This window comes from Hippocampus bargibanti, linkage group LG11 (assembly GCF_051943395.1).
Source record: "Hippocampus bargibanti isolate YZ-2025 linkage group LG11, ASM5194339v1, whole genome shotgun sequence".
Classification (NCBI taxonomy): Eukaryota; Metazoa; Chordata; class Actinopteri; order Syngnathiformes; family Syngnathidae; genus Hippocampus; species Hippocampus bargibanti.
The window spans coordinates 12,414,113-12,439,568 of record NC_142744.1 but is presented as its reverse complement, the minus strand read 5'-3'; the positions used below and the strand labels follow the sequence as shown (position 1 = coordinate 12,439,568).

The 25,456-nt window shown below is 42.3% G+C and overlaps 1 protein-coding gene across 1 annotated transcript in view; it reads left to right on the top strand.

Moving 5' to 3' along the window:
* Positions 1-22,106, top strand: part of slc6a9 (solute carrier family 6 member 9) — a 32,938-nt gene extending 10,832 nt beyond the window's left edge. The window contains exons 4-15 of the mRNA XM_089007818.1: positions 5,867-6,023; positions 9,368-9,499; positions 9,656-9,920; positions 11,668-11,800; positions 11,922-12,056; positions 12,188-12,291; positions 12,361-12,598; positions 13,331-13,465; positions 14,617-14,716; positions 14,869-14,969; positions 15,418-15,588; positions 17,787-22,106. Coding sequence (XP_088863944.1) covers positions 5,867-6,023; positions 9,368-9,499; positions 9,656-9,920; positions 11,668-11,800; positions 11,922-12,056; positions 12,188-12,291; positions 12,361-12,598; positions 13,331-13,465; positions 14,617-14,716; positions 14,869-14,969; positions 15,418-15,588; positions 17,787-18,026 — 1,911 coding nt within the window. The 3' untranslated portion in view covers positions 18,027-22,106. The remainder of the gene's footprint in view (positions 1-5,866; positions 6,024-9,367; positions 9,500-9,655; positions 9,921-11,667; positions 11,801-11,921; positions 12,057-12,187; positions 12,292-12,360; positions 12,599-13,330; positions 13,466-14,616; positions 14,717-14,868; positions 14,970-15,417; positions 15,589-17,786) is intronic.
* The last annotated feature ends 3,350 nt before the right edge of the window (positions 22,107-25,456 follow it).

Here is a 25,456-nt window from a genome sequence, read left to right as displayed (position 1 = left end):
AAATTAAAAAAAATAAGAAAAATACAAGAACGGTGTTCTGACAAGGTTCTAACAGCCCTGTTCGAAAAAAAAAGCTAGAGCCCACCTGTCAGCCATCATATCAATCATGATTATTTTAATTGTGGTCAAACATTTGAAATACCGTCTCGTGATATTTTAAAAGACCGCGGTCCTTGAAAGCAATCCCCCCACCCCAAATATCAGTATGCGATTTTTCCAGCAGCCCCGCTGACTATAAACATGTTTTACATTCATTTTGCCAGTGATCACAAGCTGACTTTAAAGTGTTCGGACAATTGTCAGACTCCTTCTGATTTCTTGACGTGCTCGACCAATAATTGAAATAATAAGGATGTCAGATGGACTGGAATTTAATTGACATGAGCGCTTACGATCAGTTCTGACATCCTCTCCCTGGAATAAAGTATTAGAAGAGATCATTAGTGCTCCGCAGAGCTAATTGCTCAGTTGTTACTTTTGACATTAAGTAATGTCAAGAAAATTAAGGTGAGCTTGCAATTATTATACTGTGTGTGTGTGCGTGTGTGTGTGTGTGTGTGTGTGTGTGTATGTATATATATATATATATATATATATATATATATATATATATATATATATATATATGTGTGTGTGTGTGTGTGTAGGGGGGGGGGGTCAAGGAGTGGGGAGTGGGTGAGGTGTTGGCTTGAGTCCCATTCTGCTATCTGTAAGAGTTACTCTGTAAATTCGTTGCTGTGCAAGCTTGTGGTTTTCCTGCGTTTCAGACGTGTGGATGCAGCAAAACAAGATGAGGGACGAATGTCAAGGACCCCCCCCCCACACTGTTCCCTTTCTCTTTCATTTCTTTACAGTCGAGAGCAATGACAATGACGTATGGTATTACATAACCATATTGGTGTTATGTTCAGAGTACTTTTTACGCTTTAATCCCTCCCAAGAATAAAACAAAAAAAAACATGACAATTTCATTTTATTGTGGGAAGATTGTCGGCGGACGGGGTTGGGAAAGGGGGGGGGGGGTGCTAGGACATGCAGGTGAACAGCTTGCGAGGGCCAACAACTCCGCAGGCCAGTCTCGCGCATCACTTGACAGCCATACCCCCATGAAGGGCCTACGCACAAGTGAACTTGTTAAGCAAATGAGTGAACAAGCGAGTAGAGGGGGGAGGAGGAGGGGTTGTTGTCGAACGGAGTGGGTGCGGCTGTAACGGTCTGACTACATGTCACTCTCCGATCCTTCGACTTGCACTTTCTGCTGATCAGTCAAAAAGCTCCTAGCGTCCATCTCCAGCTCAGTCTGTGTCTCATTGGCTCATTCTCATGTTGATAAATGCCTCAATTCGAGAACAGCACCGGAATTCGAGATTATAGCGTCCTTAAAGTATGGATCTTTCTATTTTTACATTGAGAATGAGCGTAACAATGAGATTGCTTAATAGTCCATTTGTATGACTTCTATCGCCTTCCCAACAGTCCCATTTCCAGTTTGTAAACATAAACAAGCATAAAGAATGGCAGCGTCAATTAACTCATTCGCTGCTATTTCCAAATGTATTCTGGAATTGTAAAGTGTCACATGGAGCGCCATTCCTGATTTTTTTGGGTTTTGTTTTTTTCCTTATGAGGGGTGCCGATAAAGCGCTGGTCAAACCTCTGGCAATGTTTTTTTCCCTTCCACGAGGGGGCAGCATTTGCCCATGTTAGTGCTTTGTTACAGCTTCCAACTGTTGTTAAAGCTCTATATAAATCAATATGTATGCATAGTATTGTATTTTGTTCTGCTGCCCCTATTTCAAGCTCAGACAAGTCCAGAACCATATAACTTATGAATTAACTATTTTTTTCTGATGAAAGAAGAGAGTTTCAGGTTTATTACTTTGCATTGAATGTTTATGTATTCCTAAGACTCAATATTCTGTAAGTCCTGCAATTTGAGGGAAAGTGACAAAAACCCTGTCACTGGGACTTTTGCACATTGTCTGGCAGTGAATGAGTTAACGTGGCACAAAAAAAACAAGAAAAGTTGATGAATGCCTATTAAAGACCTGTTTGGAACACCCCACAGGTAAACAAGCTCACTGCGAACAGGGGTCACATTAAAAACAGGCCGCTGAAGGTTTTTGAAGTTGGACTCTCAAGCGCGGCATTTGTGATATAGACAACTTGATTGTTAAAGAACCAACTGTGGAGGAGGAGGATACGAGGGGGATGCTAGCCAAGCTCTACGCTATGATGGACAGAGCCTACCAAACCCTCCGGGCCACCTTGACAGCACCGTTAAATTGGGAATTTCAACGGTGTGATACAAATAGCTTTCTTATCTTAAAAGAACTCAAAAGACACAAAGTTGCATTGTGTTAGTCATGCCTTGGTCATTTCCATCCCTCCTGCCTCCCCTTTCCACAATCACACTTCTCTCCTCTCAAAAAAACAGCCGCATCATAACTGGCCCCGCAGCTCCCTTCCTCCATGGGGGAGGTGTTTCAGGATTTGCACACCTTGTCTTTCATCTCAATTATATCGGGAAGTTGGTGATGTTGTATGGTCAGACGTTATTGGGATAACGCGAAACTCAAGCTCCTCTTGCAACGTCCTCAGAATGGAACAACAGTCCGTGGTAAGACTTTAATTGGTCAGGTTTAACGTTAAAAAAAGAAAACTAACTAAAATAACTCCTTAAGTTTCAGCTTGATAGCTCAAAAGTGAATTGAATCTGCTTCAGGAACTGTCTTTGAGAACTTTGGTGTCTGGTTTGCTGCAATTCAGGACAGGTTTATGGAGAGCTGCCTTAAAAGTGTTTGGAAAAACCTGTGCCTGAAGAGTACAATTTTAAATATTTGGGGAGGGGGGTCTGCCTAATAGAAGCTTTTAGGTTGTGGTCCCGATATTAGCAGGTGGAGAAGCCACAGTCTACAAATGCTGTCTTTAAGGCCCATTACTCTCACTTCACAGCTTGCCCACAAAGAAAGCTTTAAACAGTCAGTTTTTGGAGTTTGAGGGATGGGGAGGGGGAATTTGGTAGGGTTTTTGTTACCGTTACCGAATGGTTTGAGTTCAGGATGGCCATGTGCAAACTTATTTGATTCTTTCCCTTGTTGTGTTGGGACAGATATCTCTGTGTAACTTTAAAAGGTGCATTTTCGCCTCGTCGATGAGCTTGCCAATGAAATGCATTTGTGTTATCAAGCCAAACATTGCGTAATGTGTGTGACTGGAGAGAGGAACATGCTCCAAAATGATGTGTGGGGCTCAGGTGGGATTTTTGTTAACTCTCCTCATGTCCCGTCACGTTGTTGGCCTCGGCTTTGATTCCAAAGTTGGAACTTTGTTGGCAGGCTTGGGTGGTGAACATGAAATTGACTGTATAGAATTTGGTTTGTCAAAAATGTTGCAGTTTTAAGTTCAATATTTCCACTTAGACTTTTCTTTTGATTGCAGTCGTCACAGTTTCAATTAAATCTGAATCAAAAATGTGTCGTATAATCGGTTCATATTATTCAAATACAAAGTATGAGATGGAATTCCATTTTCATGATTTGTTCGGATATCGACTAAAAAACATCCCAACGTGAAATTTTCAGATTGCCCATCATCTCGAAGAAGGGGGTGGGACATTAATGTATTTCTGATGTCATCATTACTCTTTCAATGTTGATCTTGGAAAGTCTCGATGCGAGGTGACAAAAAGTCAACACTGACTGGGAAAAAAAAGTCAACATTGACTTCGAAGCGACCTTCAAAATAGAGAAAAAGTCGCTCGAACTCGTGGGTGAAAAATGCAAGGCCATGTGGGGTCTTACATAAAACCCAGATGGTCCCCCACAAAATAACTGATGTGGCAGGGAAATGGAGTCAGTGACTGTTGGCTACCACAGCTCAAAGCACAGGAGCCAACACCATAGGCCACAACACCTGGGCGGAGACGTCGGGGTCATTTCAGACAGAGGACGTAGCATGATGTCTGATGTTTGCCTATCGGAGCTGGGCCGTGAAGCAAAGTTGATCATATCTGCTTTATTTTAACTCTGCTTTAACATTTTAGTATACCTTCAAATCACATTTGTTATATTCTTGATCTGATTCTGCACATACTTTATAGATTTGGCTTGAATTGTTTTACTTTGTTGCAAACCTCATAAAGCGTGACAACTAATATCAACTGAAATTCTTCTCATTCAAGACAAAGATGCATCAAGTCTCAGAGTCAATTGATTCATTTGGTTAGTGAGAGCATAATCATATGGTTTGTAAAACTGCACGCCTCATTATTTAATGTGTAAACCTTCCAATACCCCTTCTCAAATGTTAATTTGTGTATCCGGCAACTTTTGCCTGAGTTGCCCTCTTCACCTGCGTGTCTCTCTTCTAAAAGGCACGCACCTGGTTGCTGATGGCCAAGTCAGACATAGAATATGTGTCACTTGCAACAACAAAAGCACAGCTGTAATCCGTCTCTGCCATTTTGTCTCTTTCCAAAATCAACTTGAGAGGCCGCGAGAGCGCATCCGCACCGCCGTGACGCGTCCAATTGTTAGCAGCACTTGTTTGATCAGCTCCACCTGCTCAAAGAACCCACAATATCTCACACTAGGCTCTTTGGTTTATTTTTCTGACAAGCTAGTACGCAGCCGGTCTCAAAGGACCGCCGACAAATCACGTGTTGTTTACTTTGGTCAAATTGTTGCCCTTTTGCTGTCCAGCTGATTGCGGCTTTGGTGGTGCATTCGTGCAGGCCACGTGGGCTCGAATTGCACAGCGAGAAGATGTGGAAATGACTGAATCTTGATCTCGCATTTGCCGGGTTGTTAATTTAGAACCTCCATTGTAAGCGCAAAACACAAGTTTACTTAACTTTAGCCCCTCCTCGAGGGAAACTAATGCTTGCTAACAATTTGCTAGCACTGGAGAATTACAGATCCAGTTTTTGGCTGTTCTTATACTTGTCTTTGTAGGGGTAAATATGCCAAAGAAATATTTTTTTTTCCACAGTAGCCGAGGTTACAGAGCCGGTCAGGAGTGAGAGAGCGACCAGGTGATGGCAACAGATGGAATGATGAAGGGAGGGCGCGAAGGAGGGAGAAACGGGCAGAAGTTTGAAATCGGCACGACAAGACTAAATGCCTACGGACTTTTCTTAGGGCAGTAATTTCACTTTGGATCCTGTCTGCTCCAATAAATTCAAAGTCATGCTCCAATGGCAAATGAAAGTCATTACCGTAATAGATTAATTGCCCTTTGCACCTGGAGAAGTGGAAATGGAGAGTGGAGGCGTGCCATCAATGTCTGTTTAGCTACGACTCCAGGGAAACGGATGACCCAAAAATGCACCCCAAAAAAATAAAAGTAATTAATTAATTAATTAACTCATTCACTGACAGACGATGTGCCAAAATGTGTCTACTCCAGTGCCAGGGTTTTTGTCATTGTCACGAATTTGAGGATCCACAGAATATTGAGTTTTAGGACTACATAAACATTCAAGCAGCGTCAGAAACTTTAAACTCTCTTCTTTTATCAGAAAAAAAGTTAATTCCCAAGTTATATGGGTCTGGGGTTATCTGAGCTTGAAATGGGGGCGGCTGTACAAAAGGAAAACATACATATTGGTTTAACAGCTGAAGCTTGAAGAAAGCGCTAACATGGAAAAAGGGAAATGCTGCCCCCTTGTGAAAGAGAAAAAACACTGCCATAGGCCATGGCCAGCTCTTTATGGGCACCCAAACAAGAAAAAACTAAACCTGAACAAATTCGGTAATGGCAATGAACGAGTTAATTGAAAAATAATCAGAATTGTCTGTCGTACTTTTTGTAGCAGCAAAACACATCAACTGGCTAAGCTAAGCTTGTGTGTCTTTTGTTACAGAACGGAGCCATTCTGGGTGAACCGGTGAAGAAGAATGATAATACACGGAGAGGCAACTGGGGGAACCAAATCGAGTTTGTCCTCACGAGTGTTGGCTATGCTGTGGGTCTGGGCAATGTTTGGAGGTTTCCCTACCTCTGCTACAGAAACGGAGGAGGTAGGCATTTCGTGGCACACAAATGTGCATGCTAAGCATTTCAGTGAGCACAAGGAATGATCAACTGATTTAAGAAAAATAACATTTAAACTACACAGAGAACAAATACTTAACGTTTAAATTTTTGTCTCGCTCTTTGCTCACAATTTACCTCCATCTAATTGGGTGAAATTGAATTAGGAACCTGTCATTTGGATGTAAATCACGCATTTAAGGGTCCATTTCGCAATAATTACTATCATGGATCAAATGCGAATTTTTTTTAAATCACTGGAGCATGAGTCCTGAAAGCTTCCGCAAAACAAACAAAAGATATGCCGAATGTTTTCCCAGTGATCCCATGTAGAAGCCTGTTGATTCTGATATTGATGGCACACTGTCCCTTCATCCAGCTTTTTGGCTCACGTCTCAGTTGTATTGAGGGTGTCGCCATGTACTAATATGCATTCTGTAACGGGCCGTGGATTTCATCGCTAGGCCATCTGCAGTGCTCCATCTGAATCAATCCAGACTGAAAAAAGTGTGGTGTGATTTCCTACGAGGACACTAGAGGATACCATTAGCCAGGAAATAATTATGACCGACCCTTCTTAATGATATTGTCACAGTTTGCGAGGTGGTGATGGCGGGTGCGGATCCCAAGAAGCAGGCAGGAGGGAGCAGGAGGTTGTTTGACAAATTGTATTAAAATAAAGGTCAGCTGGAAACAAAATGTAAAACATCAAAATCATCTGAACAGAAAAAATACAAAGTCGCAAAACAAGACCAAAAGTAAAAGTCCGCCAAGGTTAAACAAACACGTACACGATGCATGCAGCAACCAAGCAGCAAACAAACAATGAACCGGCCCCAGATAGTCGTGCCGGGTGTCCTTTTGAGTGTCAATGATTAAATGACCAGCACCTGCGAGGCTGCAGACAGGGCTGACGTCGCTACCCGCTGGTCGCCAATCTGATCGGGACGACCAGCACCTGTGCAGGTGTAGGCGGGGCCGACAGCGCCCCCCGTTGGTCGCCAACCAGATCATGACAGTACCCCCCCTTCAAGGGGCTGCTTCCAGAAGTCCCAACAGTCTCCCAAAAGGTCCACTCGCCAGGGAACGGTCGGTGGGGAGGGCAACCGCTGCCTCTCCAGCATACGACGGGCGGCGGCCTGATGGGAACGGGACTCGGCCTGGGGTGGACGAAGACGCGGCACGGATCGTCGTGGGCGTGAGTGCGATCCCTCTCGCACGTTCACGCGACGGCGCATAGCTCTGCGTGGACGTCGAACTGCCAGGCGCAGAATGGCACCCCATACGGCCGTATGGGAACGGGTCTCGACCGGACGTTGGCGTGGGAGTGAACTTCCCGGCTCCGGGGGAACGAGACCAGTCGAGAGCCGCTCCGGGATCCAGCGGTGAGTGGGGTCTCGGACTGACGTTGATGAGGACGTTGCACGGCTCGTCGTGGATGAGACTCAATTCGTCATGCACGACGACAGCGTGGCTGGACGTGGGCGTGCAATGCCAGTCACCCAGTGTCACCCTGGACGGCCACCTGGAAGGAGGTCTCGGCCGGACGTTTACGTGGACGTTGCGGCTCGTCGAGTGACGCAATTCAAACACGACGAGGCTTGCGCTAACGTGGACGTAGCATTGCCAGGCACAGGGTGGAAATGAGACGGGTCCGATGTACCTGCGGGATCCGATGGTTGGTCGGTTCATTCTGTCACGGTTTGCGAGGTGGTGATGGCGGGTGCGGATCCCAAGAAGCAGGCAGGAGGGAGCAGGAGGTTGTTTGACAAATTGTATTAAAATAAAGGTCAGCTGGAAACAAAATGTAAAACATCAAAATCATCTGAACAGAAAAAATACAAAGTAGCAAGAGAAGACCGCAAGTAAAAGTCCGCCAAGGTTAAACAAACACGTACACGATGCATGCAACAACCAAGCAGCAAACAAACAATGAACCGGCCCCGGATGGTCGTGCCGGGTGTCCTTTTAAGTGTCAATGATTAAACGACCAGCACCTGCGAGGCTGCAGGCAGGGCTGACGTCGCTACCCGCTGGTCGCCAATCTGATCGGGACGACCAGCACCTGTGCAGATGTAGGCGGGGCCGACAGTGCCCCCCGTTGGTCGCCAACCAGATCATGACAGATATCCATTTTTTTTCTTGAAAAGTCTGTCTTGAAAGTGGCTTCAACGGTAAATCTCCAACCAAATCCATGTCTTCTCCTCCTTCAGGGGATGACAAAACTGCTATTAAATCAACACAACAATAAATTTGCTTCTGCAGCTCGCTACAGATACAGCGTGCTAACTCTGGCCCATATGCGCTTATCACTCGCGGCTAGTGATACTATGATTGGCTAGTGACTAGCATGTCATGTAAGTGGCCAATCATAATTTGCGAAAACTCTGACGTTGCCAGCCCCTTTGAGCAGGCCTTGGGTTGCCAACTAGAACTCTGATTGTTTATAGCAACAGTTTCATCAACATTAGTTTTTATGCATCAGGCCCTGCAGAAATGATTGTGAAGGTGCCCACGTAGATTTCTGACCCTGGTAACAAATGATTGATGAAATGTGATTCGTTAAATGTTTAAATACGAAAACTAGGAAGCTAAAAGACAATTTGGAATTATTTAAAAATAATTTATGGACAATATATAATTAATTATTCATTAATTATTCGGATATTTTTAGGCCAGAGAGAAGGCCTTTCATGCCCTGATGGCCCGGCACTGTATGAATTCAACTCAAAGCTGTGTCGAGACATTCAGTCTTGTTTGGTGTGTGTCGTTCTGCCTTTCTTAGCAAATGGAGAGAAAAAAAAATCCTGGCGCTCTGACCATGTTAGATACATTTGAGTAAGCTTGTTTTGTTCAAATTAAGCGCCGTAATGCTTCTTTGCAGAGCGGCATGAGACATATGAGGTGAGCGCATACAGATGATCTTCCCCTCAATGAACGGGGTTAGTTAGCTCAAAGATTTATTCATGGAAGCGCTCATGGCCATTGGGTACAGATGTCAAAGTGCGGTCCTCGACGGCCACGAATTTGCACAGTTGAGATGTTTAACCGCCTCCAACACCTGATTGGAATTTTCTGCACATTGGCAAATCCGGCGGAACACTGATAACGATCCTGATCCATCAGGTGCGTTGAGAAAGTTTGGACACCCTGCCGATGTCGGGTGTTGACATCCAAAATTGTGAGCAAGGACAGAAAAGTCGTCTTTATAAAGCGTATCCGCTCCTCCGCGAAGTTTGGTTCCGTCGCGACTCTTTCTTGGCCACTCAATCTTCGTTCCCTTACAAGCTTGCGTTGATGTAACTCATAACTGTCCTAACTTCTCCTCCAGGTGCCTTCATGCTACCGTACATTGTCATGTTGGTGTTCTGTGGCATTCCCCTCTTCTTCCTTGAGTTGTCCTTCGGTCAGTTCGCCAGCCAGGGGTGTCTCGGAGTCTGGAAGATTAGTCCCATGTTCAAAGGTTCGTGTGTTTGTATGTCACACGTTCTTGTCGCTCTAAATGCATAGAATTTTTTTTTCTTCCTCATCCAAGTCAAGGTTTTAGCCCATGCTTTTCAGCCCACAGCAGTTTGACCGCATTTCGCAAAAAAAACTTATCCTCTCTCCTGTCCCACAGGTGTGGGCTACGGCATGATGGTCGTGTCCACCTATATTGGCATCTACTACAATGTGATTATTTGCATCGCCTTCTACTACTTTTTCTCATCCATGACCAACTTACTGCCATGGACATACTGCAACAATCCTTGGAATACGCCCAAGTGCAGCGGTGTGGTGCCCCAAAGCAACGAAAGCCTGGCTAACATCACTAACAGTATGATGGACACAGTCAGTGAGATTGCCAACCACAAGAGAACCAGCCCCAGTGAGGAATACTGGAAGTAAGTTGCAGGGAACATTTTGGGAGGGAAAAAAGTGGTGTATATAAAAAAATGGTGCAGCACCTTGCAAAAGAATCCTTGAATCCTGCAACCTTTCGCCACATTTCAGGCTTCAAACATAAAGATATGATTTTTTTTTGTCAAGAATCAACAAGTGGGATACAATCATTAAGTGGAACAATATTTTTTGGATAATGTAAACTTTTTTAACAAATAAAAAACTGACGCTACACAAATAAAGTTGAGATTAAAAAAAATAAACTAGGTGTATCATTTGATTGATACACCGGACAACCAATCAGGTAACATCTCATGATTATGTACACCACATGCTCTAACAACACTCTTGAGCGTTGCAAAGTTAACAAGCTAGTCGTTCGTCACATCCTAATTTTTCGCTTATTTTCCTCTTAAACGTAAGATAGGGTATAAAAATGAGTGGGAGAGCTGGACCTAGTTAGAAGAAAAAAAGGTATAACTTTCACATGGAATGTGAGGAGGGTTTTTTTTCACGATGACATTTTCAAATTGTGTTTGTCTCGTCTGGCAGCTATCAGATTGAACTCAGTTAATGGCAAAAAATGTACATATTATGTTGTGTTGTGCAAAATATGTGGTTATACATCAACAGAAGTTGCAAGAATCCTCAATATATCTGTCAAAAAATATTGTGGGTCAATCATTTTGACTCATTTCAAAAGTTACTCCCATGCTGAAAAAGTATAAGCACCCCTGCGTTAATGGGTAGCCACATTTCAGACATCCCCTAATCATTTTGTTTTCCAAATTACAAGGGAAATACAGTATTATTATGTAATATTGGTTTCTGTTACAGAATGTTCTTGGAGGCCAGAAAGTGATAAGTTGTGCAATACTGTATCCTTATTTGAACAAGGGTTCATTGTGCTCAAGGTCCATCGTGCACCTGTTTGATGAGGTTGGCTAACGCGTGTGTGGGTTCAGTGGACTTGTTTCCAATATTTGGGACTAGATTTCCTGGAAATGCAGCAGCTTTTGTCCAATTTCTGATCACCCGATGAGTGAGAAGGAAGGCATTCCCCATCAGCATGATTCTGACTTGATCTTGGTTTTCCTCCCTGATGCTTTCTGCTATCTTTGTCACTGCTTTATTTCCTGTATATGATAGTTGTCCATGTTAAGTGCTTTGTTACAGCTACAGCTGTTGTTGAAGCGCTATATAAATCAATATGTATTGAAATCAGACTTTAGTGAAGAAGATTTAAAAGACAACATATTTTTCAGAAGATGTGTGATCAATCGTACATACAGTATAGCGTTTTAGACGAGAGGAACAGAAAGATAAAACCATGAGGGCCCATTCACATAAGACAAATATATCCAAGTTGCTATACTATAAGCAGCAGGGTGTAACAAAATCCTGTTTTTGATTAATGACTCAGATATGTGAGGTACCAGAATGATACTCTTGAACAAATGATTTCCAAACCGAAACATGAATCCTGTTGTAACATAACCAAGCACGTACGTGCAAAGATGACAGCTCTTCAGGATGTTATGAACATGTAAACAACTTGTGTCTGTTCTAAAATTGTCCCTTTGACTTAGTACTGTTAATATATAATCCACGTTCCATTGTTATGAAAACTTTTGCTGATAATATTGATGCAAAAATGGACAAAGAGGATCTAATTTCAGACAGCGGTTCGGAACAGTTAAACGATTTTGGACATTCATGTCAAAAGCCCCACCTGCTGGTTCATTTCAGACACTACGTCTTGGACGTCTCTGATGGCATTGGGAACTTTGGAGAAGTGCGCCTTCCCATCTTGGGTTGCCTGGCTGTGTCATGGGTTGTTGTCTTCCTTTGCCTGATCAGGGGTGTCAAATCGTCCGGAAAGGTCAGTCAAACGGATAACATGTCGTGGGTTGTGAGTGGAACCTGATGTAAACGGCCCAAGTCAAGAGATGTCTCATCATGTTTGCAAAGTCGTTCAAGGGTGCGTGTTGGTTCATTTGCAGGTGGTCTACTTTACAGCCACGTTCCCATACGTTGTTTTGACTATCCTGTTCGTCCGCGGGATCACCCTGGATGGAGCCCTCAACGGCATCATGTTCTACTTGACTCCTGATTGGGAGAAGGTCCTTGATGCAAAGGTATCTTTAAAACAATACAGTCTTTTGGTGAAAAACAGGAGATTCATAATAACCATCGATTTGTCAATGTTTTCAAAATGATCAAGTGTGATTGCATCATTCATTTCCTGTGATCATCATTGTCCTGGTAGGTGTGGGGAGATGCCGCGTCACAGATTTTCTACTCCCTGGGTTGTGCGTGGGGTGGTCTGATCACCATGGCTTCGTACAACAAGTTCCACAACAATTGTTTCAGGTGCTTTATCATCAAAAGGAAAAGCTTCATGTTCACTCCCGAATGTTAAAAAAATATATATTTCCACAGAGACAGCATCATCATCAGCATAACCAACTGCGCCACCAGCGTCTATGCTGGCTTTGTCATTTTCTCCATCCTGGGCTTCATGGCTCACCACCTCAACGTGGCCGTGTCTGATGTCGCCGACCATGGCCCAGGGCTGGCCTTTGTGGCTTACCCAGAAGCCCTCACCCTGCTGCCCATCTCTCCACTCTGGTCGATTCTCTTCTTCTTCATGTTAATCCTTCTCGGACTGGGAACTCAGGTTGGGCTCATACAACCATGCCCAGGGATGCATCTGGGCCGCACCCTTGCGCCATATACGCATTTTGACAGCCACTGGCACAACTTTGTAACTGCACTGCGCCAGCACCGGCACAACTCCATTACGATTAGCACATGATATGCGCCACATATGACATACTTCTGTTAAAATAGCTAAAGAAACACATTTAGTTAAACAGCAATTGAAATGTGTTTATTTTCCTTCAGAGGTTTTAACTTTCTTTCCTTACCGATATCTAGCCATAATCATCTTGCATTTTTCGTCATCTTGCATTTTGCTTTTTCGTAATCTGCTGGAAACCGCCGAAAGACCAAATCAAATATTAATTTACCCATGGTGCATTCAGTGTCTGAAACTGATGACAAAAAGTTAGTGGACACCCGGGCAGACAACTCTGAAATGTTGCCTGCCCGGCCATAAATTTGCCTGTCCCATTTTTCACAACTTGAAACACAATAAAACGACTAATTCCCTCCTCCCCAAAAAAAGACATTGTTGCAAAGTATAAAGGATTTTTTTCAAATTAAGGAAGTACCTACCACAAATGCTCCCTTGCTTAATTTATGCCCCCTTTTCAGACATAAGGGGGCCAACTTACCCCCTTTTTTAATTTCCCAGATGCATCCCTGCATCTCAATTTCCTCGTCATCTGTTTAAGAAATGAAAAGACCTTTTTTTTTTTTTGGGGACGTTTGCTTTTTTTTTCTATAGTTCTGTTTGTTGGAGACGCTGGTGACAGCCATTGTTGATGAGATCGGCACCGACTGGATCATGAGGAACAAGACTATCATCACATTTTGTGTGGCTGTTGTGGGATTCCTCCTGGGGATTCCGCTAACAACACAGGTCAAGGCAAAACACATTCTCCCTGTTTTTTATACTATTCACACATCTTTTCGTACTTATTTTAAAGATGTCATCCAACATTATCATTGGAACTTTGTCGACCAGCATTTGTTAAGCATGTGATGTATTACTAACAACTATGACCGGTTCATTCTCAGTTATTTTAACTACGAGGGATCTAACACACCGTTAAATATGCATGGCATTACTGGTTAGTCAGTGGTTAACTCATTCACTGCGCGGCGATGTGCAAAAATGTGTGCACTCCAGTGCCAGGGTTTTTGTCATTTTCACTCAAATTGCAGGACCCACAGATTATTGAGTTTTAGGACTACATAAACATTCACAGCAGTGTAAGACACCTTATACTCTCTTCTTTCATCAGAAAAAAAGACTTAAATAATGATATGGGTCTGGAGTTATCTGAGCTTTAAATGGGGGCGGCTGTACAAAATACAATATATACATATTGATTCATATAGTGCTTTAACAACAGCTGAAGCTGTAACAAAGCACTAACATGGACGAAAGGCTAATGCTGCCCCCTCGTGGAAAGGAAAAAAAATGTCAGAGGTCTGACCAGCGCTTTATCGGCACCCCTGCAAGAAACAACAAAACCAGAACGAATTCAGGAACGGTGCTCCACGTCACACTTGAATGGCAGTGAATGAGTTTACAATAGCAACCACACCCTGGAATATATATACAGTCAAACCTCGTTTTTTGAAAGTCTCGGTTCTTGACAAATTCTGTTTTCGACCAAAAATGTAATTTTTTTTTTTGCCTTGGTTTACAACCAAAAATCGGTTCTCAACCAAACTGAGCGCATCTGAATGCGCCACTCGTCACTTCCTTGTGTCACGTCTCATTGTGACCAACGTATTATCCTCGTGCCGCGTCGCATTGTGAGCAGACGTGTTTGTATTGTTCAATTATGATTTTTAAAAAAGCAGACATTTATTATGATCATTATAATGGGAAATGTTTCGGTTTTCAACCAAATCCATTTTCGAAGCGGTTTCTGGTACGGATAATGGACTAAAAACGAGCTCTGACGATACAGTATATTGAGAATCTCCAGCCTTGAATTTCTGATACTGTAATGGAGAAGTGATTGGAAACTTTTTTCTTGTTGTTGTTTATGTCTACAGGCAGGAATCTACTGGTTGCTACTGATGGATAACTATGCTGCTAGTTTCTCTCTGGTCATCATTTCCTGCATCATGTGTGTCTGCATCATGTATGTTTATGGTAAGGAGCCATGTTAAAAAAAATATTTCTTTGGTCATGTGCGATAAGCAATGGTTGACTTCTTAAACTGGGTTGCATTCAGTTTGCTATTTGCATGTTGTTTGAATGGATTTTTGTTAAATGGCTTGTCACCTCTTTTTTTTGTAATTCAGGTCACCAGAACTACTTTAAAGATGTTGAAATGATGTTGGGTTTCCCTCCCCCGCTTTTCTTCAAAATCTGCTGGAGGTTCATCTCGCCTTTGATTATCTCTGTAAGTTTATCCTCACAACAAGCGACCATCTGCAAACCACAACCACATTTTAGGAATCTGACCTACATTTCCAGCTAATCTTTCGGGCTTTGTTTCCAATTTCAATTTTGAGCGCAAATCTTTCGGACTGGGAAACGGCTGTGCGCAGCGGCTATCAGCCGAATTGGGCTAACACGCTTACAGTATTTGCCCCACGACGCTTCTGGACGGATTACCGGTCAGACTTGAGGCATTTTCCACCCTCCATCCCAGACGAAAGACTGCGCAACGCAAGGCCTGCGTTGAAGTCATGCTTAGCACTGCAATTTCAACCGAACTTAACTTTGAGCTTTAGTTTGCAAGTGTGGGCTGTCTGTGAGCTTTGCCTTCCTTCCAGTTTAGCATTTTGTGGGTATGTCTCTCTCAAAGCTAAAATCAATCGCCACTCGCTTCCCTTTTCTCCTCACAGTTCATCCTGATCTTCACGGTGATTCAGTACAAGCCCTTCACCTACAACAAATACGTGTATCCCGGTTGGTCTCTGGCCATCGGCTTCTTCATGGCGGTGTCCTCGGTGATCTGCATACCCATCTATGCCTTCTACAAGATCTATAAGTCCCCAGGGGCCACTTTCAGAGAGGTAAAAAAAAACCCTCAAAGTTTGTGTACAATGGCTGTGAACCCACCTTTGCACGTTTAAATGGTTCGAGTGAGGAATAAGTACAGTAACTACTTGGTTGGCGTTTTCTCGCTTCAGAGTCTATTTGGGATATGAATGTAGTTTGCAAAGGTTGTTCGCTATGACATGGGTGAAATTTTCTTTTGGGGGACATTATTGCAGACGGTCACAGGTCAGGGGAGCATCTGTGACCATATTTCCAAGGTGAACAAAGGCTTCCCCTTGTTTGCTTGGCACCAATATGCCACCAGATGTCACTAAAGCCACACATTTATCTAATTTGTTTGTATTTATCTTGTACTCTGGCATTCGACCTTGATCTTGGTTTTACTCCCTGGTGCTTTTTACTATCTTTGTGACTGCTTTACTTCCGGTACATGGTAGCTGTCCATGTTAGGCGCTTTGTTACAGCTTCAGTGGTTGTTAAAGCGCTACAGACACTCCTCTACTTACAAACATTCAAGTTCCGAACAATACAGATGAACATTTTTGCAGATATGTCGAAAAATGTACGGACAGAGATGCTGTCAGTTAGATTTTGTATTGTGAAGTTAAACTTGATTTTATTTATGTTAATACGTACATGTACATAGAGTCTCTCTCTCTCTCTCTCTCTCTCTCTCTCTCTCTCTCTCTCTCTCTCTCTCTCTCTCTCTCTCTCTCTCTCTCTCTCTCTCTCTCTCTCTCTCTCTCTTACTTACATATGTAGTATTCACTCCAGTTGTACATGTACATATCTTTATAGAGCATATCTTTTATTACTTATACAGGCCTTAAGCGAACTTGTATAAACCTTAAATATACTTATATAAGCCTTAAAGGACAACCGACGCCCCGGACAAGTTGTGTCCATAATTTGTAAAATGGCTTCAAATGACTTCTACTGAGCCTATTTTACACGATTCCACAGCATATAGCTAGATTTTATGTTTTATGACTTGCGCTGAATATTCAGGAAGTCTTGTTTTTGAGTTGGTGACGATTCCTGACGTCACGTCACGGAAGGAATGCCCCTGACCGAGAAAGGACACATTGTAGCAGTCCTTTCATCACGTCAATGCATTTTGCGGTACTTTGTTTGGTCTGATAACTTCGGGTTGATCCGTGTGGATGGCGAAATTAGAAGGAAAACACATAAATTACGCAATGGTGAATCGTTGTGTGTTGCACCGAACAACTATTTGATATTCGCTGTCAAAAATTCCCAGGAGGCAAATCAGCCCATTTCGACGGAGTTTTGTCGCCATCTTCTGCTTTTGGGTGCTACATTTCTCTCCAGATGCCTCAAAATAACACGGAATAAATTATTTAATCGATTGCAAACATGTATGCTTTCCTCTTCAGAACTATTTGAATCATATTCATAACTGGATGAGTAAGAAAGCATCTTCTCCGAATCTGAAGCCATTGTTTTGATTCTCGAGCAAGGCAAGACGTCTTGGCGTGACACCACGAACAAGGGGGCGGGACCTTCTGAAACTTTAAGTTAGACACTTTAAGTCATTTCTATTGGTATTTTGCATTTGACTAAAAATATCATCCTCCGTGTTTTGGGTATTTTAGATGCTATGAAACGTTTTTCTGATGTCAGTTAGGAAACAAAAAAGTGGTGTCGGTTGTCCTTTAAACATACATGCCATACAAAATATAGCACTGAAGCAACTTACGAACAAATACACTTTACGAACGGCCATTCGGAACGTATCTCGTTCGTAAGTTGGGGCGCGTCTCTATATAAATCAATATGTAGTGTATTGTATATTGTATTTATTTCTTCATTATTTATTTATTTATTTATTTATTTATGTATTTGTGTGTTTTTGTTAGATTTTATGTATTTGTTTATTTTGTAAGTTCTCTATGTAATTATGTGTGTATACAGTAAAGTCTCGTTATATCGATATTCAAGGGAGTCCGAAAAAATATCGATATAACCGGGACTATCGATATATCCGACCCTGTTTGCATGTAATTTTCTCCGTGCGTGCACAGAAATAGTATCGATATAACCGGGACTATCGATAATTCCGATATCGATACGAGACTTTACTGTATTTTATTGTATTTTGTTTTATTTTATTTTGGACTTGGCTTTGGGCTCCATTTAGCGATTTCATTCCTGCTCTCAGTCACCTGTCCTCTTTCCCTTTGCCACTCAGCGGTTGAAGAACGCGTGCAAGGCACATCCAAAGTGGCGCCCAGCTCTGCGGGAGAACCGCGTAGGCCGCTATGCCTCCCAAGACATTGCGGAATCGCGTTCTTCAAGGGAGCACGAAGTAACGGGAGAGCTGCGCGAGGAGCCCAACGAGAGGAGGGATGACATCGGCCTCACCATCCAGGAAAGCAACGGCTCCACCAACACGCACAACACGCACAACATGCCCAACCCGAGTGCATAGGTGGCATCGCCCACGGCCGACATCCTTTCTTCATTTGCTTCCCCTTCCGTCCTTCCGTCTCCACTTTCCGCAACGCACTTTCCCACAGTCCTCTGTGGGGAAGATCCCTTTTTTTGCAGGAGACCTTTACATATTGTAAAGGCGCATTATATCCATTCTAACCTCTGCTCGCTACCTGGGCTTTATCTTTTAAGTGAAAACCAAGGCACAAAAAAAAGAAAAAGACAAATGAAAACAATTGGGTCACTCTCCAAAAGAGTTAGTTCGCGTGTTTGCGTGTGTGGGTGGATTGTAAATGTGTTGCACATAATTTAATGTTACACTTTTTTTTTCTCCTTACATTTATTTGTAAAAAAAGAAAAAAAAACATGTTCCTGCATATGCCATATTCATGCAGTTGAAGGCATGATAGTAGATTGTAAGACTGGGTGCGTTGGGCTCGCAGCAGCACGGAAACACATGCCTGTCGTCTTGTTATGGACCTGCTGATTCCAATTTCTAGAGAAAAAAAATACTTGCTATCACTAATTTACACTGGAGCATTAACCACATACATTTTATCGTGCAGTGATCTCACACAAAGTTGATTTGAAAGATCTTGCTGTTTTTGCTCATTACAATGCTTCTTTTCACGACGATAAAACAGTACAAACCAACAAAATCGAACGAGTATTTGACCCCAAAAGCTGCTAGCTTTTGGGGTAAAATACTCATAAATACTGATTACAAATCACAAGTATTTTACTTTTTTTTAAAGAAATTCCACAGCTATTCTCAGGTTCCAAGTAGACATTTTGCTTTACCTGGTGAGACCTTGTATCAATGAAATTGTTGGACAACAAGCGATTGGCTAGAATATCACATAACACATAACAGTATTAGAAGTTTAAAAAGTGCTGTCTGTTTGTTAATCTTCCAGCAACCCTTTTTGTGTGAAATGCCATTTTTGGATGTGCATGAGGGAGAAACTTAAAGGACAACCGACGTCACTTTTTTGTTTCCTAACTGATATCAGAAAAACGTTTTATACCATCTAAAATACCCAAAACACGCAGTGTGATATTTCTATTCAAATGCAAAACACCAATAAAAATGACTTAAAGTGTCCAAAATCTGCAAAAAAATTGAGCTGCGAATTGGGCATGTTCAGAAAGTCCCGACCTCAGTTCGTGATGTCACGCCAAGACGTCTTGCATTGCTGGAGAATCAAAACAATGGCTTCAGATTCGGAGAATGTGCTTTCTTGTTACATATCCAGTTATGAATATGATTCAAATAGTTCTGAAGAGGAAAGCATACATGTTTGCAATTGATTAAATAATTTATTCCGTGCCATTTTGAGGCAACATTTGGGGGAAGTGGATCACAAAAAAGAGGCAGAAAATGGCGACCAAGCTCCTGTGAGGAATTAATCAGCCCGTTTCCACAGGCTGATAAATTCCTTCCATGGAGCTTGGTCGCCCTCTTCTGGCTCTTTTTGGTGCAACATGACGTTTTCAGACCAAACAAGCACAGCAAAAAACAATGACGTGATGGAAGGACTGCTACAATGTGTCCTTTTTTTCGGTCAGGGGCGTTCCTTCAGTGACGTCATGTACGGACTCGTCACCAACTCAAAAACAAGACTTCCAGAATATTCAGCGTGAGTCTTAAAACGTAAAATATAGCTATATGCAGTGGAATCTTTGTAAAATACGCTCAGTAGAAGTCATTTGAAGCCATTTTACAAATTCTGGACACAACTTGTCCGGAGACGTCGGTTGTCCTTTAAGCGGCGGTATCCAGCGAGGGCATCACCGGTTGATAGCTCGTCTTATTTGGTGTGGTTGTAGCAGTCCACCCTATGCGGTGTGCTTTGCCTTCGGTTCTGCACAAATGTATTCTGTTGTGAGGTTGTGACGTGATCTTTCAAGCAAAAAAAAAATGGCAGCTTGTTTCCAGAACAGCACAGACCTTATCATATCTGTGAAATGTAATCATATTGTTTTGTACTACGAGTAATCATTTAATCATCTCGCTGTTGTCTTAGTGGAGTTAATCGTTCCCTTCTTTTGGACAAAAATGAAAACTTGAATCATGTATTATTGCTTACCCTTTCACTTAAATGTCTTCTAGGACCATGTGAGAGAGAATAGAAGAGAGTATTTTCATCATTTCTTTGTTTTGTTTTGTTGACACCTGGAAATCCACGGGTTCAGTAGACTACTTTTCCGAGTGTATGCCGCACACCAACAAATTTGGCAAGCCAAAACACTAACGAGAGGACATCCATCGACACTATTGTAAAAAACATACTGCAGTCAGAATACACAAGTGCAACCATCTCAATTGTTTATGACATCACTTCGATTCCCTTAAGAACGGCAACGATTTTATTGCATTGAACCCATTGGCCCAGTTATTTCCTTCTTTTTTGCAGCATTCGCTAAAACAGGTGCTCGGTGGAACATCTTTTAATGGAAATGCGATACTTCCTCAAAGTGTAACGTCACCTCCGGCGTGTTTCGGTCACAGTTGAAATTATGTTGTCTTTATGGAAGTTATAACATCATGTTGTCATCTTAGCTTGATGAACCGCATCTTCGTTGGCCCACCGCTTTTCTGACCTTTGTGTAGAAATGTACAAATTATATAAATGACTGCGCGTGTGTGAGAGGGCAAAGGCGAATACGGATTTGTCATTTCTCGGTGTTTAATATCGCTGTCCCGTGTGTTGGACGCTGCATGTAGTGGATTAGTTTTTACTGCTGAGTCTGCGCGTAGAGCAGACGTGGTTAATGTCAATGTCCCTCTAATCTCGAGTCTTACCTGCTAATTACATGGAGCCCATTTTATCATACAATTTTGTACCGATATGAGAGAAAGAAGCGACCTATTTTTGTCTTAAGATTTTAGTCATTGTTGATTCGTAACGACTTTTTAAAGCCGATTTGCAGACATCGCAAGACAAAGTCAGCTGATATTATATGAGTATTGCCAAACAAAAAGCTATGGATCGAAACTTGAACTACAGAAAAAAAACAATACATTTTTACAGTGAGTGTGCTTGAGAACGAACTTCTTGTTGCGGTAATATAGCACAAAGTGGTGGCCTCTAACTGTCAGACTAATCCTGGATATTTTAAACCAGGGGTGTCAAAGTCATTTTTTGCCGCGGGCCACATTGTAGTTATGGTTTCCTCTCGAGGGCCGTTATAAATTTGGGGAACCCATTAGAATGTTTAAATCCCTTCAAATATTACATATAGAGCACACAGCAAATTAATGAATAACTCGTTTTCAAATCTGAAGTCAAGAATAATGACTTTTATTGTGGTTGACATCCAAAAATATGAAATTTTGGCTCAGATTTTAGCAATCATCATGGAATTTAACAAGTATGATTTGCTTTCGCGGGGCGAAAAAAATGATGTGGTGGGCCGGATTTGGCCCGCGGGCCTTGACTTTGACACCTGTGTTTTAAACCCTGAACAGAACAAACACCAAATAATAATAATGATGTTGCTATAAGTAATAACAATGATGCATTTATTGAGGAAGAACGATTCCACAGATTTCAGGACCCATTTTTCATTTTGCAGTCTGTGGTCGATTCTGTGTGGGGTATAAAATACTGCTCTGCGCTTCATATTAGCTTTTGCGAAAACAGAAAAAGCACACCGAGGTGCAAAATGTTGATAATATTGAACAAAGTATTTGCCTCTTGATTACCACTGATTCATATTTATCTCGTGTAGTACTGTTTAAAAAAAAAATATTTTTACAAGTAATTGGAGAAGACGTGTAAAAAAAAAATATTTTTACAAGTAATTGGAGAAGACGTGTTTGATTATGAATGCACATTTTCTTATAGGGGTGGGGGTTGGTGGGGACAAAAAAATCTAGTGGTCCTGAAAGAAATGGTGTAGTTTGCTTATGAAAAGCACAGTTCTTCTGGTATCTTCTGTCATATCTCTTATCTAACCGTCTGTTCTTCTTCAACCTTTAGGGCCAAAATACATTGATATGTCTTAGTGCTGTGAACTGTATATTGTTAAACTGTTCAATTACATTGATAAATAAAATGTATTTTAAAGATCAGGTATTTGTGTGATCAATACGTGATATTCATAGAATCATGGCCACTTAAGGCAGGTAAGAGCATAGCCTGATGTAAGCGAATCCACAACGCAACCCATACAGTGATCCCTCGCTACTTTGCGGTTCACTTATCGGAAAAGGGGGGAAAAACGTTCAGAATAACAAAAAATGCCGAATGACTGGTTTTTGTGGGTGGCTGTACCTTGATTGGCTCCCAGAGCTGACGTCAGCCAATGACAGCACCATGTCTCATGGTTCACAGCCATGTGAATTGGCTGTGCATCTTCTCAGCCCCAGCCAGAATCCCCCCCCCACCCTCCGTCTTATCACGTTATTATATAACTCTACTTCGTGGATTTTCGTCTAGCGAGGGTGGTCCTGGTCCCCATTAACCGTGGAAAATGAGGGATTACTGTATATAATATTGATTCACGCATTCCATATTTGAAATGGATTTGCCTTTATTAGTCTCGCAGTGGAGGAATTTACATTTCACAGCAGCAAATTGATGAAAGGAATGAAAGTAGAAAAACAAAATACACGAGCTGCTGGAAAGGCAGCCACTCTCACGACGCCGTCTTGGAAGTCAAAATAACTAAAAAAAACTAAATAACAAATAATCTGACAACACAGAGACACATAGATGCATTCCTTCTTAAGCACTTTCTGTACCCTCTGTTACATGAAGCAGTTCTCGATGAAAGAGGAGAGGACAAAACATCTTTTCACCAGTGGATCAGGGACATCATGGTGGAATGTGCACGTCGACTACAAGCTAAATGTTCTCTCATCTCATCTCATTTTCCGTACCGCTTATTCCTCATTAGGGTCGCGGGGGTTGCTGGAGCCTATCTCAGCTGTCTTCGGGCACGAGGCGGGGGACACCCCGAATTGGTTGCCAGCCAATCGCAGGGCACACAAAGACGTACAACAGTCACTCTCACACTCAAACCTAGGGACAATTTGGAGTGTTCAATCTGCCTGCCATGCATGTTTTTGGGATGTGGGAGGAAACCGGGGGACCCGGAGAAAACCCACGCGGGTCCGGGATGAGCATGCAAACTCCACACAGGGAGGCAGTCTCAAACTCACGACCTCTGCACTGTGAAGCCGGTGTGCTAACCACTCGCCTACCGGGCCGCCCAAGCTAAATGTTGAAAGCACAAATGCCGAATCTTGGTGGTGCAAAAAGCACAACGCTTGTTTTGAAAAACAAGAACAGCCAAACCAAGACTGTGTTGGAAAATGACCCAACCACAAACACACACACACCGGTTGTGGAGGGAATACTGGTCAAAACATGGCGAGATTAAACGTGAGTGTGAGACATTTTTCGGGATTTCGTCAAGGCAGGCTGTGACGTCTGCTAACTATGATAGATGCTGGGTGCTCGTGCCCCACCACACCAATGACGGCACACAGCATTTTCAATTACATAAATATTGTATAAGAAAATAGTATATGACCGGCATGAAAATGGCGGAATTTTCCTTACATAATGATAAACATGAAACATGTCACGAGGAACTTCCCACGTGTCCACCAATTCCGCAACGCTCTCTGGTCGCTACAGTAACGCTTAAACGTGCCTTCAAAATAAGAGACGATATATGGCAAATGAAAGACGAATGGAAAATAGGACTCACTATCGTCGCATATTATATTATTATCGTCTTGGTGCAAGGGAAGCTCGCGTTGAGATAAAACCGGCCCTTAAATTGGACTCCTCACAGTGTCTTATTAAATGTAGCTTTATTTTTCTTGAAAGTCGTGGGCTCCTTTATTGTCTCCTGGCTGGGTCTTTTCAAAGGAACTTTTCAACGACGTTTTATTTTTTATTGTTTTTTTAATCCATTTTACACGGACATGTGCAGCTTTCGGTCTGGGGTCACGCTATTATCCTGATGTAATGCGATCGTAAATCAAACAACTATTAAAACGCCGCTGCTGTCATTGGAGCAAGAGCTTTTTTGTTGTAGGACACTTGCACCCTCCATATTTCGTCGTCTTATTTTAGCACAAGAAACTAGTGGCATATGTCTTATTGAACACTGGAGGTTGCTGTTCCCATTATAGACCTTCAATTTTTTTTATATTCAATGTGTTAACAGTCTGTGGTTGTAGTCTGTTTCACGCCACATTGTGGCGCCTCTTGAAGTGACTCGGCATGTAGCCATTCATGTTTAATATTACTATAGTACTACTACTACTACTACTACTACTACTACTACTACTACTACTACTACTACTACTACTACCGTATTTTCACGACCAAACGGCGCACCGTGTGAAAAGGCGCAGTCTCATTTATGTGTGCCATTTCTGTATTTAACACACACATTGGGCGCACCGGATGAAAGGACGCAAGTTTTATATACCGGTACATATCCTCTACTGCCATACGTACGTCCGCCTCACAACAACACACAGGCATACAAGTATGCGTATATAAAAAAAACAGATCGGGAGCAAAACTGAGTTTGGTAGTGCTTTATTTATTAATTACAAAGGAATAACAACATCACTCAATATGCGTCGGCATGGTAAAAAGGAGCACATTACCGGTACCGACTTTTCCGAAAGTTCAAACCACCGTGCTAGCAGACACGTTAGCCCAAGCATCCACAATCCATTGGTAAACTGTGGCGTAACATCCAGCCCTTTTTGTTTGCCTTAAGAATGACGCCTGCTGGAAATGTCTGTTTGGGCAAAGTCTTTCTTTTAAAAAAATCAGAATCGCCGGGAGATTCTCTCCGTTAGCATGGCAGTCTTTTCGCCAGCTTTTCAGAATAATTCGACGGCCGTCGCTACAGTAGTCCCGGTCCGCATGGAAAAATCGCAGTTTCATAAAACGCCAGCACCAAGACGGACCTCCTTGGAAATGCTCTTCGCTCGCCGATCGATTGCTTGAAGCTTTCCTCCAACTCCGGCCACCTTGAGTTATGTCCGCGTATTATGTCACGGCGGCTCCATTCCCCTGTTCCTCGGCGTAGTTGATAGCCTTCAGTTTAAATAAACTGAGCTTCATAACCATGTCTCTTTGCCATTTTCAGGGTTGTTAAAATAGCAATGTTCTACATAAAGCACATACCTGTTCGTTTATACACAAACCACGCCCGCACACCCCCCTCGTTTTCTCTACTCGTCCTCCTCATGGTGGTCTCTGACACGTCCGCACTACAGGGCGCACCGCACATTTTGATAAAAATCTGAGACGTTTATATGCGCCTTATGGTCGTGAAAATACGGTAATACTACTACTACTAATAATAATAATAATAATAACAATAATAATAATAATAATAATAATAATAATAATAATAATAATAATAATAATAATAATAATAATA